This window comes from Apodemus sylvaticus, chromosome 4, assembly GCF_947179515.1.
Source record: "Apodemus sylvaticus chromosome 4, mApoSyl1.1, whole genome shotgun sequence".
Lineage (NCBI taxonomy): Eukaryota > Metazoa > Chordata > Mammalia > Rodentia > Muridae > Apodemus > Apodemus sylvaticus.
In genome coordinates this window covers 113,935,742-113,950,619 of record NC_067475.1, presented here as the reverse complement: position 1 = coordinate 113,950,619, position 14,878 = coordinate 113,935,742, and the positions used below count along the sequence as shown (strand labels likewise).

Sequence of the window (14,878 nt, the reverse complement as noted above, 5' to 3'; positions counted from 1 at the left end):
TTTACCCTACTTGGGATTCAAGGAGAGCCATTCATCAATATTTATTCACAAACTGCTTACTGTCATACTTATTTATTGAAAACACACAATTTTATGGTATAAAAGGGAACTGTCGTAATTCCAAGACTAATTGGCATAGTTTGAACTGATTGAAATGACTAATGTTTTGATAAAGAATTGGCATCGGTGAGAAAATATTGACCTTGTGAAAAAACAGAAGAGGAAAAAGAGTGTAATGTGTTATTCCTTAGATCTTGTATCAAGATGTCAGAGAAAAAAACATATTAATAAACCAATATCTGTCTTTTCTGCAGGGGATAAAAACGCTCTCCAAAACATCATTCTTTATCACCTGACCCCAGGGGTTTATATTGGAAAGGGATTTGAACCCGGAGTTACTAATATCCTGAAGACCACACAGGGAAGCAAAATCTATCTGAAAGGAGTAAGTTGCTAGAAGGAATTTATAAAGTGCTTATGATCGTTAAATGGTCTACATACGGTTTCTCCTTACCATCCCTCCTTATTTTGAAAGGTAAATGAGACACTGCTGGTGAATGAGTTGAAGTCCAAAGAATCAGACATCATGACAACAAACGGTGTCATTCACGTTGTGGACAAACTCCTCTATCCAGCAGGTCTGTAAAGATTAAACATGTTGATGGACTAAGACTGCTCAAAATGAACTTGGTTTTTCTTTTTTGTAACCACCCATTTTCTTACCATATTCACTGAACATTTATCTCTATAGACATTCCAGTTGGAAATGATCAGCTCTTGGAATTACTGAACAAACTGATAAAATACATCCAAATCAAGGTACAGAATGCTATCAGATTTTATTTCAAATATGTCAAGAAGGTATTGTAGGGTTAATATAAACGGCTAGAAATAGTATAGTGTATTACTAGTATAGCACTGGTATGATGTAGAAAATAGGAAAATATAGGTTATTACATATATTTAACAGTGGGTTAATTATTTTATAATTAAAACTCTTAGGAATAGACCTGGTGGTTTTTTATGGTACCTGACCTGACTGCATTTCTATTGAATTACCGTAGCTATTTTTATTTTAGTTAGAATTACAGTGTTCTTGGTGTGCAATACAGTTTGTGTTGCTAATCGTAAACATTTATTTTCAGTTTGTCCGTGGCAGCACCTTCAAAGAAATCCCCATGACTGTCTATAGTAAGTATATGAACAGTTTTGGCTACAAATAGAGATGATATGCAAATAACTTCTCTTTGCATATATAAAGTCTGCTGATAATCTGGTATTTAGAATTCCAAATTCTCTGAAACTCATTGTCCTTCAAACAGGGACTGAGATCTGGAAGAAGCCTTATAGGCTTAGCCACACCCTCCAAGTCCTCCGAACCACTACTCCTCTTCTCATTGGAAACAAGAGTGACACATTATCAGAAAGCAGAAACATGCACTAGAGTGAGGGGAAATCAATTGAAAGGGCAGGATACTAGAAGACAGCCCAGAGCTATCTGGAAATGTTAATGAGTGGGCACAAAGACAGCAGCACACCTGAGAGCTGTCACTCAGCCTGCCCTGGGCCTGAGCTGTGCATAGGAAAATGTGCAGACAGTGCTAATCTTTTTTCCCATTAATTAATTAATTTATTTCTGGCCCACCACCTCCCAGTCCCCACCTCACACTGCCCCTCCCCTTCCCCTCCTCCTTCACTTTTGAGAATCTGGGAGGTCCCTCCTGGGGAACCAACCTACCCTGGCACCTCAAACCACTGCAGAACTAGGTACATCCCCTCCTAATTCTTATAAGATGCTGGTTCAAAAATGACCACACCCAAAACTGGGCAAAGGAACCACAAATCTGCTAAGTGATTGTTTTAAGCCCCTATGCTACCAGATTATCAAGATCAAAGTTCAACTACTTAACCACGGCAAAGAACATTTCTCTCGCATCATAAATGCTGCTGTCAATCATCGAATAGCTTCCTCATCATGGTTTCTCCTTCCTACCTCCCAACCCACCCCGCTTCTTTTACTGTAGCTTTTAAAGCAGAGTTCTTTTCATTTTGTTTTGTCTCTACCAGAAACCAGTCAAATATCCTAAAATGGTTTACACTACTCCCCTTTATTCTGACTAGAAATTATTCTTCTCAATACCATGAACATATAGTTATCTAATTATGGGCATTTTCCTTCAAATTAATGCTGGATGTGAAAAAGGAGAAAAGCCCAAGTATGGAGCAAAACAAAATGTCTGCTTCTCTACTTGATATAACCTCTGCAATCCCAGTGCCAGGCTCCCTGAGCTGTCTTAGGGATTCCACTGGAATCATCATGATTTAGGACTTTCTAAATTCCAGCCATGGAAAAGTATATCTTAAAATAAATAAAAGGGTCCTCACGACCTCCATTCATCAGATACATATGACGCCATCATTCTCCCTCTTGCCATAACTCTTTATGAAAATATTATTTATCTTTCTCATTTTTTCACATCGGTTCTGGCTGTACATGATATTGTTATAATGAACCAAAATGCTACTATAGTATCACATAAATTATGCTTGCAAAATTATGCAAATCTAGTAACTTGCCAGCCCACTCAGAGTCCTTAAGGAACTCTGGGGTTTATATCCTTGTGCTGGCTGTTTCAAATAGAGGTACCAGCCAAAGAAAGCAAAGATTCTACTTTCAGAATCATTTGTTAATTTGTCTCTAATATTTCTTCTGTTTTGTTGGTGCTTATTTTTCTTGTCCCCCTCAAAATACCACACATTCTAAATTTTTATTGGGAATATACTTTGTTATAAGTTGTCACATAAAAAATATTTTACATAGAGGGCAAAGTTCAGGAAATCTTTAGAGTTGTTCAAATGACTTAAGCCTTCACAAAAGCAAAACTGCCAATCAAGAACCTGAAGCTCAAATTCCCAAGCACATTAAACCTTAAAAGTGTTTAATTATTCCACTTGAACAATAGCAACAGGTCTCTGTATTGCTCCAGGAGCAGTCCCCTGTGGCAGAACCACTTGTGGGATCAAGAATTGAAAATGCAGGTTTGACACATTTTAGAGCTTCATACTGAGTTTTCAAGAGATGATCTATGGTTGAAAGGTAGTCCCCATAAAGGCAGAGTCCACACCCATTCAAAAGTTGGCACAGTTTAGCTTATAAGAGCAGGGGCTGAGACTGGCAGAAAGCCACAGTATGCTACTGACTCTTTGTCATACATGTACAAGGCCTAAGTAGATCTGTTAACCTGGCTCTTACAATTAAAAAAAATAATAATAAGCAAAAAACCAAAGAAACAAACAACAAAAACCAAACAGCTGAAACAATAACAAAAAACATCTGCCCAACCTAAACCCATGATAACCTCACTTGGGAAGTGATATATATTCACCTTAAAACCTTTATATGGAAAACTACCTTAAAATTATCATAACAACGATGAAAATTAAATTTTGACCACCTCAACATCTATTGTGAAAAGCTCATGACTTCCTGGCTGAAATTTATCCTCATCTCGAATTGGGAATTAGTTTCCATATTCTCATTTCTGTACCTAATGCATGGGAGTATTCCATGGGTCTTTTTCTTCCCATATCCTTCTTTTAATTGAGAAAGAAGCTGACAGAACAATTTAAGATATTACGAACTGCATGAAATTAATCATGTTTATTTGTCTTCTGTTGCTGCGCAGCCAGTGTTCTCAAGAAGCACAAAGGGAAGTCAGAGCCTTAGTGAAGCTCTTGAGAGTGGTAGATTTCTAGATGGGATAAGGCATTTAGATAGCATGTCTTCCCCTCAGGGACATAGCCAAGTCACTGGCCTGCAGCATTCAGCATCTGGATATGAGAAGACATTAATGCGCTGTGACTATTTCCTGTGACGGCCTAACCCTAGCGCCATAGTTGATACATTAACGCCCTATAAGACCAAAGGGACAACTTCATCCGAGTTGTTTCTAGTTAAACTTTGTTCATGCGCCACTTTCTATGTTTTCAGCAACTAAAATTATAACCAAACTCGTGGAACCAAAAATTAAAGTCATTCAAGGCAGTCTTCAGCCTATTATCAAAACGGAAGGTAAAACCAACACTCTCCATGGTTCCTTACATTCTGGAAAAATGTATCATGTAATCAATTCATCTCTCTGAATATACCTACATTCGTTTTGAAACTAACATGCTAAATGTTTCTTTACAAACGGCATGCTTGTGTAATTGCAGTTTGTGGGGTGCAATTTTTTTTTAGCAAAGTAGATAATGCATCCCTAATATTTTCAGTACATTTGCTTGTATTTATTTTGATCTAATTGAGGTTGTGTCAACACTGGTACCCAGATAATTACTTAAAAATTAATCATGAATATTTTTGCTGTAGATTCCTTCAGAAAACATACTTTCAGTAGCATTATTTCCACCCCCTCATCACCACACACATTCTCTTTATACCATGAAAAGAACATTGTTTAAAACTACACAGGCATCTTTTCCAGTGAGCATTCTAAAAGGGTATAGAAAGTATACATTAGTGAAAGTTCTAAAATAACAATTAATGAAAACTTTAAAACTTAGACCACAAAACCAGAAAATAGTGTTGTTTAGTAAGTCAAACTTGGGATCCTACATTTCATCTCTGAACATAACTATATACCTCTCATATTTCAAATGTGACTTTTCTCTCTATACTTACTATGTTAACTGATGTCAACCTCTTGGATATTTAAATTACATTGATTTCAAGCATTTTTATTACCTCTAAGGTCAAACTTTAGCACCAATGTCCCCGTTCATGCTTGTCAGAGTGATCATTTGCCACAGAGAACACATCTGTTGTCATCTCTCTTTCTTTCTTTTCTCTGTCTCTCTATTTTTTTTTTAATTCACATTACATCCCAATTGCAGTTCAGTCTTTCAAAAGAGGAGCAGATGATGCTTTATTGAATCTTAGGAGCACTGCTGTTCTCATTATCCTTTGATTTGGGTTTCTTCGCATTTGTTTTTCATTCTATGACATGAGATGCCAACTCAAAATACACATGTCTCTTCCCTTACAGCAACCCTGCCTTAACCTCATTGAAAACATAGGGTCGATTCTCTGCCTGGCCAGCTATGGGTATTATTTATTCTTGAGACTACAGTTGAGCTGTCCTTTAAAATCTGTGCTTAGCTTTAAAAAAAAGAGTTTCAATAATTTCATTGCTTTTTATTTATTGATGAATAAAATTGGGCTTTTAAATAGAAATTAAATTTAAAGTATTTTTGCTGACAATATATATTGATTATTTTAGTGAAAAATGATCAACCAATTTTAGGCAAAACCATTGGATGATTTTTTTTTAAAGACATAGTCAATAAAATTTGCTATAAGTAATACACAGCTTCCAAAACTAAAGTCTTACACAGGTGCCATGTTCCCATTTTCAGACTTTTCTCCTTTCGTTCAACTTCTTCAGTCAGCTCATGTGTCCCCCAGTCTGTCAACAGGGCCTGTGTGTCACTCTTCAGTTGAGAGCATCCTTGCACATCAGTTGACCTAGGGTTCTTCCTCATGATGATTCAGAGGGTGATGGGGTCATCTTAGCTGTAAATAGTCTTCAGCGTAGTACCAGAAAGCAATACCTCTGTGTTGTCATGTCAAAAGAGAGACATTCCCATCCACAGATTCTACTCACGACTCTCACGCTCCTTTCTGCATTTGAACCCTGTGAATTCACTGATGGTTTTTGGGTTCTTACTAAAACTGTTAGAGCCCAAGACATAATTTTACAATTTTTTTGTCAAAAAGATACAATTTTTTTTTGTCAAAAAGATACTACTTCAAAATTCAAAACTAAGAACAAGTCAGCTAAAATTTAACAAATTAAATGTATATTTCATATATACATTTATATGAAATATTTAGTAAAATTTTTTTTGTAGTATTTGATGATAAAATGTGCTTTCAGAATTTTAACTTGGCTTTTCTAAAGAGAAAGCACCTTAGTCACACTGCTAAATCATTTCCTTGTCTTGAGTCATTGGGCAAACTTCATTTTGTGTTAAATACATGTTAAAATCTATTCATACGTTTATGTTAACCAGCCCTATTGGGCTCACATAGAAGACATTATGACCTGAAATACTTGTGAGTTAAAAGAAAAGTTCTCTGTCTCACATTATTTATCATTTATTATCTAGTTCTGGGTAATGGTGTACTTTGATGATTTCTCAATAAACAAATCAATCCTCTCAAGATGATCAATTACAACTCCATTCAGCTATTAAAAAGTACAAGTTAAATGTACTGAACTGAATACTTCTCACTCCTCCATAAAATACTCCCGATCAACTAATGTAGCAGTAAGCTTCCTAACATTCAAACTGATTTTCTCTGGGAAAAATAAATCACTTTGCAAGTCAAACACAACCCACTGTGCATTTGAAGGGTTGTGTAACTGTTAGTGAGTTTATGCTGATACTGACATCCTTCTCCTAGTCCAGGTAAGTACGCAAGTCAGTTTTCCTCTAAGGCCTAAAAACATAGCGTCTTCAAGGTAAGTATAGCAGATTTCTTTATGCCTGGCACTGTGCTCATCAGAAAGAGTGTAAGATCAGGAATGATAAAAAGAATTAAATAAAATGTTAGCAAAGATTGGCAGGTGATGTCCTCTGGCAAAGTGAGATTTGAACCAGTTGCCACTTGAGAGCCTCCAATCTGTAAATGTTGATTCCCAGAGAAAGCCACATAAAATACTCTCTGTAATCATACCTTACAGCCACTAACGAGGGGTGACAGTGCACAGGGCTTGCTCGTGCATCACTGTAGATGCCAACGCGGGGCGGGGTGGGGCGGGGCGGGGGGTGGGGGAAGTGGGGCTGGGGCGGGAGCTGCAGCATAACTGAATCCTTTGTTTTCCCCAAATATTGTCTAACCTGAAAACAACAGGAAATGTTTAAAGCCGGTTTCATAAAACCGGAAACACTGAAGTCTGAATAACAAGAAACATGAAAATAAATGTCTTGTTTGGAAAAATGTAAGGCATTGTTTCAATGCACTAATCTGCCTCCTAAAATAATGTCTCAGGGCCTGCAATGACGAAGATCCAAATTGAAGGTGAACCTGACTTCAGACTGATCAAGGAAGGTGAAACGGTGACAGAAGTCATCCATGGAGGTACTTTACACTGGGGTAGCATCCCTGGAACATTTTAAAATAGTGTTGATTTAGAATTATTAAATAGCGAATTTTGTCTTGATTTTAACTTATATAAGTTGAGAGATTTTGTTTACTAGGTATGAGTTCTTGCTAGCTAATCAGGAATATAGTGTAGCTTATTTTTAAGTATGTTCAATAATGAAAAATTAAGCTCCTGGATAACTTCTTATGAATACGTAAAATAACAGTCATGAAGTATAATGATCATAATAATGCCAACACACAGAGATATATTGTTCTCAGAAGAGAAGGGGTTGATGGTTTTTTTGTAAGATTCTGGTAATACAGGCTGGTGAGATGGGTCAGTAGAGAAAGACATCTTCTTCCAAGCCTATGTTAGATCCCTGGATCTAACACACACACACACACACACACACACACACACACACACATGTAAGTAAAATAAAATTGCAATAAACCTTTTAGAGACTATACTAACAAACCAACACTGGGTTTTATAGGAAGGTTTCCTTTCCAGTGGCAGCTCAGCTTGCCAATTAACCCTTCTGCTCACCTGAGACACAAGAGTTAATCAGACTGTCAGGAATTTGTTTGTGGTCTGTTCCAGCAATGGCTAGGACTGTCTCTTAAACCAACGTGTTATGAGAAACACATCCTTGATTAAAAAAAATCTCCAGCTCTGGAGGTATAAACACTGTGAGAGGGTAAATCACATGTGGTATTCTTTCTCTTCCTTCAGAGCCAGTCATTAAAAAGTACACTAAAATCATAGATGGGGTTCCTGTTGAAATAACTGAAAAACAGACCCGGGAAGAACGAATCATTACAGGTAATTTTTAATTCCCTATATGAGCTGTACTCAGATTATAAACACAAATTATATTAACCCTAAGAAGTGTGCATTACCCATATCTAGCCCTTGTCATGGTGACAATTAAAGCTTCTGCATTTCCCATTTTGTTTTTGAATTAAAAAAAAAGATAATGTACAAAATATGTTGCCCCCATCTTACTTTAAGACTTTTTTTGGACTTGTCTGTAAACATGTATTTTTACTCTGTGTACACAAACATGCTTTATGATATTCTGCCTTTCGTTTACAGCTTGCTGAGTTACTGAATACTAAGAGAAACTTCCTTTGGGGTTCTATTCATGTTAAAATCTGTTCATCTACATAGCAAAGTATATATGAGTCTATCTAAAACAGCTGACAAATTCAGTAACTCTGTATGAGACTTACATCTACGAATTAACCTAAAATTCTAAATTCAATATTCTACATATTTTATTTAAAGAAGCCTGCAAATACAGCCTGTGCCCCATATTTTGCAATCAGCTTTTCTGGGGCACAGCCACGGACATCATTGGTGTAGTCCTTACAGCTACACGTACTCGGAGGAGCTAAATGGTCACAACACAGATGTGTAGCCCACACAGTCTAAAACCCTCTTTCCTTTAGGTCCTGAGATAAAATATACCAGGATCTCCACAGGAGGTGGAGAAACAGAAGAGACCTTGCAGAAATTCTTGCAAAAAGGTCAGTATGCCTGGAGAAGCAAAAGTGTGGCGTTGAGCCACCTGTCCCATATCTAATGTCAGCTTGAAGGCCGAGAACATGTCTTATGCCACCTTGCTCCAGTATTCATATTCTACACCAGAATAAGCAGTTGTCCAAAAATAGGGACGAGGCCAAATATGGTACCCATGCTGATTGTTTACTGGTAATAGCGATGGCAGCCACCTTATATTGTCTGTATACTGATTAACAGCTAATGAAAACAGTGGACCAGACACCAACATAAAAACTTAGGAGGAGCTGAGAAGTGTCTAGAATTCCTTACTGAGCAGGTGGCAGTATGCATTGTGTCAAATTCTGTTGTATTGTGTGACCCAATTTCTGCTGTGAACATGTGTCCTCTCAGAGGTCTCCAAGGTCACAAAGTTCATTGAAGGTGGCGATGGTCACTTATTTGAAGATGAGGACATTAAAAGATTGCTTCAGGGAGGTTAGTAAACCTTGAAAACTAACCCCCTTAACAGGCGTTGGAAGAGTGCTTCAGCTTTTTAAAGACTGGACGGTAGGCTGTTCCTTTAATTAGACTAAAAAGACAGTGCTGTCAGCTGTCTTCAGCAAATTGACTGGTGTGTGTAAGTGGTCAATCCAGAGAGACGTTACTGCTTAAACAGTCTTTAAAAAGTTTTGTGATGTAAAACCGGGAAGCAGAAGCAGTGAATACTTTTTTGCCTTGACTCAGAAAACGTAGCAGATATTTTGACTGTGTGAAAGAGAAATGATTTTGCCACCTGGCAGACAAGTTCAAATTTGAAAAAGCTTTTCATGTTTCCAAAAAAAGGTATTCACTGTCCCCATAACAGACAGGCATGTTTGGGAGTTTGTAGGTGCATAGTTAAGCATTAAAAAGTGCTTTTAGCAACTTGCATTTCCAAAACTACATTCCTACAAGTGAGGATGTGTTCCTCCTTACTGTTTGAGTGACAGTAATCAGGATTACAAAATCTTTAGCATATAAAATTTATCTTTGAAGTATGGAATGTTCTCTGTCTGAAGCATTAAATTGACTTACTTTCAAAAGGAAAAAAAGGATTCAAAATATACAAACTCTCAGTGATAGCTATTCAAAAATAGGAAATGTTTTAAAAGTAATTTGGCTCATTGATGGCTAAATAAATGCATTTTTAGTTCAATTTACTAACGACAAAACATCAGACTAAAAATTATTCAGGACACAAGCAAATAGATATTGACAACAAATACGTTCTTTATAGTATATTATGGATCAAGAAAGACAGTTGACATCTGATATTTATCTAAAAATCCAGTTCAGATGGCTTTTGGTTTATAATTTAAAATTGTAGAACTATATCTAAGGAAATATAACTCCTCTTACATCTTAAATTTTGTCTGTTTCTGGAAGCAAGCTTCCGAATTGGTGAAGTACTTCTTCATCCAATCAACAATGTATTTTTAAGTATATATTCACATATATCTGGAAAATATTAGACTTCCTTTCCGACTACAGGGAGCCTCTGGCACGTCCTCAGCCATAATGAAGCCCATGGCTTCTTGACAATGCAGCAAAGAACCCACTAAGTGCCTCCCTGCCATAAAACATAGCAGACCTTAAAGGAAGAGTGAGCACATGGAGGAATTTAATTTGAATCCTTTGTTTTCCTTTTAACCCTCGCCTAGTCAGCAGCTTTGTGGAATGGCTGTGCTTTTTAGAGAATTAATTAGAGTGTGTCCCTGTTTATATTGTTTCGTCCCTGTAGGCTTAAACTATGGGTAAGTATGTCTGTCCCTTCAATTAATAAGACTCTGAAAGTCTTCTTTGAAATGGCACTTAAATATTAAAAAAACTGATTTCCCCATCCCAGAATAATGTATATTTAAAAATGGTGTCTTCTCTTTAATTAATGGGGTGATTTTAATGTCTGCTGTTCTCAGTTTCTTTACTTCTCTGGATGTGGCCTGTCCGTAGATCTATGAGGAATGGGTCCCAAGAGTGCCAATTTAGAAGGTTTAGCAAACAATTTCTAAGGATTTTTCTTTTCTTAAAAAGGGGTCTGTGGGCCTGGAACGATGGCTCTGAGGTTGAGAATACTTGCTGCTCTCAGAGTAACGGGCTTTGTCTCTCAGCTCCCGCAGAGCAGTCTTGATCCCTGGAACTCCAGTTCCAGGAGCTCTGACACACCCTTTTCTGGTCTCTACAGGTACTGCACACTTATGATACATATAAACTCACACACATGCACACACATATACACATATAATAAGTAAAGGAGTTTTTTAAAACATGCACTATAGTTATTAGTGTGTGCAGTATAGTTTCTAGCATCTGGGCCTGAGCGAGACAAGTTAGCTTTCTCTTTCTAGCTCTCTAAATGTTTCTTCTCCTACATCCACTGGAGAGTCACTTCCTAACATTCTTTCATCTGAGTGTCTGGAAAGTGAACTCGGGCTCTGAGTTTTATTAGAATTTCATTCTGAGATGTTTCTGAGCTTCACTGAACATTTCTAATTTGGATGTTGCCATAGCAGAATAATAACAATTGGTAAAAAAAAATAAAAATAAAAAAATACACACAAAAAAACCAACTCATTGTCAAACTCTACAAAATTTATAAAAGAAAATCTGAAAGCAGCTGTCCATTTGAAAAGGTAATCTAAAAGATTCTTTTGGAACCTGATATCAACTTTTCAAAGAAATAGAATTTAATAAACTCACCATAAACCATCCCCTTATTCAATTTTTAAAGTTACATCATCTATCTCATTGTGATGATACTTTATAAACCATATTTTATTATCAAGTTAACTTATAGTTAAAGAAAATGTTTATTTGATATGTTTTAACTTAGACTTTCTAACTCAAGGACATTTTCCTCTTATTAGCCAATCTCAAAGGGGTTTCTATGGTTCTGTCTATAACTATAGTGCTAACATGATATGGCAAATAGTTACACGCCTTATGGAGAATTGACATGTTGGAAACGTGTAAAGCCTGGAACAAAGCTCATAAATTCTTTAAAATGTAGTGGTTTATTTTCTATTTGCTTTCTTTTGTACATCTTGCACTAAGCTTAGTGCAAGCATTTTACAAACGTACAAAATTGAAAAAAATACCAATAAAGAAAATTGGTTGTGTTGTTAAATATTGATGATATGCACAAACCAAGTAAAGTTTTAAAGGAAAATAAAATGGAGGCAATCCAAAAAATGAAATCACCATAGGAACCAATCAGCCTTTAATCCCAAATAACCTGAAAATGAAGATAAAGTGAGAACTTAGGCTTACTAGGTGGTCACATCAGGAGGTAGATTAAAAGGATTAGAGAATTATTTTCTAACTATAAAACACAAATCATATGAATGAACACTTTGAAATGTGGAGAACATGGGAGCTGGACAGATGGTTCAATGGTTAAGAGCACTGACTGCTCTTCCAAAGGATCTAGGTTTGAGTCCAAGCCCCAACATGGCATCTCACATCTGTCTGTAACTCCAGATCAATGGGCTCCACGCTGCTGTGCTCTGCAGACATTAGGCATACATGTGGTACACAGACAGGCATGCATATAAAATATTCCTAAACATAAAGAAAATGTAAAAGAAAAGTGAAGAGTTTTATTATTTATATAGCTAGTTAATTTGTCAATGATTTTATGGGACAGAGAGTGGGGTCAGGGAGAATAGACACAGACACGCTTCTAAATTGCTCACGGTCTATAATGAGAATTTTACGGAGGCACATATATGCACACAATAACTGAACTATGGGTAGCTCTCTTGGAAGGTAGTGTCACATTTTATCAAAACATCAACAACAGGAAAGACACCTATTCCATGCAAAAATAGCACAACTTAAGGGATTCCAAAAGGCACAATAAAACAAGGTATTTGGGTGAGCATTCACTGTGATGTGTGGGAAGCAGATGGGTTGTCAGTAAGTGAAATTCTAAGGACCAGGAAGTTTACTACCCAAACAACTATACAGTGAAGCAATGCTTGCACATACTTTACACTTTTCTGCTTGGCAATGGCCTCCGGATTTTACCTGGAATCCCAAAGCATTTCTAACTACATGTCTTTAATTTTAGACACACCTGCAAAGAAGATACAAGCCAACAAAAGGGTTCAAGGTAGGTGACTCAACTATATTAATGCATGTTCGACATATTCTCTATGATGTAAGTTACAGCGATGGGTGTCTAATGCAGTTTGTTGAGGTTTTGGTTCAGACAGACAGAAAATTCAGTGAGATTTGATACAAAGTTTGCAGTGCTAAGTTTCAAGACGTAAACTATACATGTTCTCCTTTATTCCTTGACTTAAAGTTGAACAAGTCTTAAAAGGATGGCGGATAGACTTTTATAAATGGTTAAAGGTATTGAACCACTGAGTTAAGTCAGAAAGAAATGCTGGGGCTACAGTTGAGACAGAATGCAATTAATATTCGAATAAGTACTTATCTAACTTACTTCTCTATTGCATATGTGATGTTTACAATTAATTTTCTCCATTTATGTGAATTTTCTAATATCATCTTTTAAGTACATAAACATAATCAATGCACTGAAAAAGGAGAGATAATCTTTGTAGGCCTTAGACACTTTGAATTGAAAGTTTCTAACTCCTGAGATAATTACACACTAATAAAACAACTCACAAGACCCATAAATATAATATATGAAGATCTGACCTTAAGCCAACCCAGCATATAGAATGTTGATTTTAAGTTGCCAGTTGCATATATTTTTAATTAAAAGATTTATCAGGATTTTCTTATGGGTACACAAAACTACTTCAAAATTCTAGAGACTCAAAGTCATCTAAATTTATATTTTGATACACCTTTACTTAAGGCTTCTAGTCTTTCTCACCCTAACGTGAAGATAGTATTCAGACAGCATAAATGTTATTACAAGGATCAATGATCACTTATGACAGATATAGTGTGTACAGGCTGCCCTGGTCTTACCCATGAGATTTTTGTCCTGTTCACTTCTAACTGCTCTCATTTCCTTCTCCCCAGGATCTAGAAGACGATCAAGAGAAGGCCGTTCCCAGTGAAAATCCAAAGGCCAGACAACAGAATTTATATAAGCCTAAGTCAACGGTCTGATTTGAAGGGAAATTGTAAGAGCCACATTGACTTCGGAATCTGAAATAGCAAGAAATAGAAGCCAGCCTTCAAGCAAGTCTGAACACAGCGTTAATGTCTTTGTTTCTGAATTGGAAGCATAAGAAAATGATAGTTAGTCTCCTGTGGGGTAGGAACTGAAGGAAATATAGAACCATGCAGGGATTTTATCTCAATGAGAAAACTTCTGATCAAATTAGGAATCCACCAAAGATCATCATTGTGACTGGATCCAGACAGCTAAGTCTTTGTGCAGTGAACACTTTCCTCCTCAAGAAGAGGCTGGGAAACCCAAAGCACACAGTTACCTTTCCACAAGAGGCTAAGCTATCAAAAGGGGTGTTCAGTTATACAAGCAAACCAACCCACCAAATTATGAACAGTGGCATTACATATTTCTCATGCAATGTGGGTTTCCTGCTAAATTTTGTTATTTTTACACTTGATTTATATCCTCAAGATGATTGTCATATGCTTCTTGCAATACAAATGTTTTCTCTCAAACATTTCAATAAAACCATTCTTCAGGTATAAAGAGAATTACTTCAGACTTGGTAATTCAGAAAACTCAAGGTTTAAGGTAAAAGTGAGTTTAGACTTTGGAATAGGACTTCATACCTTTTTATTGTTAACGAGTACTCAATAAAAGAAACTGAATAAAAAAAAGTGTTGCTCAAATTTTTCAAACTATTATGTGATGTAAAAGATCATTATATGATGGTATAATCAAAACTATCAATAATGTGTCTAATATAACCACGGAACTGTGTTAAGGTGTTCATATTTAGAAAGTTATTCTTCTCAAATGGCAAAAGGCCAGCCAGTTACTCATAATGTACCACAGGCTTTCATGAAATAAAGAGGTCATAAGACATCAATTAATTATTTTTGGACTCAGGATAATGTGAATCACAGATGACCTCCACTAAGATTTAAGTAGCCAGAATACTTGCTGTGTGTCAAAGAAAAAGAATCAACTGGTTTATCCAGAATATTAGATTACCCTCAGAAACTAATGAGTATCATCTGCAGGTTGGACTGGCTGAAAAACATGTCTAATCAGTAATGTA

The 14,878-nt window shown here is 36.4% G+C and overlaps 1 protein-coding gene across 4 annotated transcripts in view; it reads left to right on the top strand.

Annotated features, from left to right (window-relative positions):
• Postn (periostin) overlaps positions 1 to 14,348 on the top strand; it is a 31,142-nt gene extending 16,794 nt beyond the window's left edge. Inside the window, exons 13-23 of one of the 4 annotated variants that reach the window (XM_052180523.1) lie at positions 315 to 445; positions 536 to 638; positions 752 to 819; positions 1,146 to 1,191; positions 3,992 to 4,072; positions 7,055 to 7,144; positions 7,887 to 7,976; positions 8,606 to 8,683; positions 9,069 to 9,152; positions 12,766 to 12,807; positions 13,701 to 14,348. In XM_052180523.1, coding sequence (XP_052036483.1) covers positions 315 to 445; positions 536 to 638; positions 752 to 819; positions 1,146 to 1,191; positions 3,992 to 4,072; positions 7,055 to 7,144; positions 7,887 to 7,976; positions 8,606 to 8,683; positions 9,069 to 9,152; positions 12,766 to 12,807; positions 13,701 to 13,738 — 851 coding nt within the window. In that variant the 3' untranslated portion in view covers positions 13,739 to 14,348. The remainder of the gene's footprint in view (positions 1 to 314; positions 446 to 535; positions 639 to 751; positions 820 to 1,145; positions 1,192 to 3,991; positions 4,073 to 7,054; positions 7,145 to 7,886; positions 7,977 to 8,605; positions 8,684 to 9,068; positions 9,153 to 12,765; positions 12,808 to 13,700) is intronic. The other 3 variants (XM_052180524.1, XM_052180525.1, XM_052180526.1) reach the window with 3 other exon arrangements.
• Positions 14,349 to 14,878: the final 530 nt, after the last annotated feature.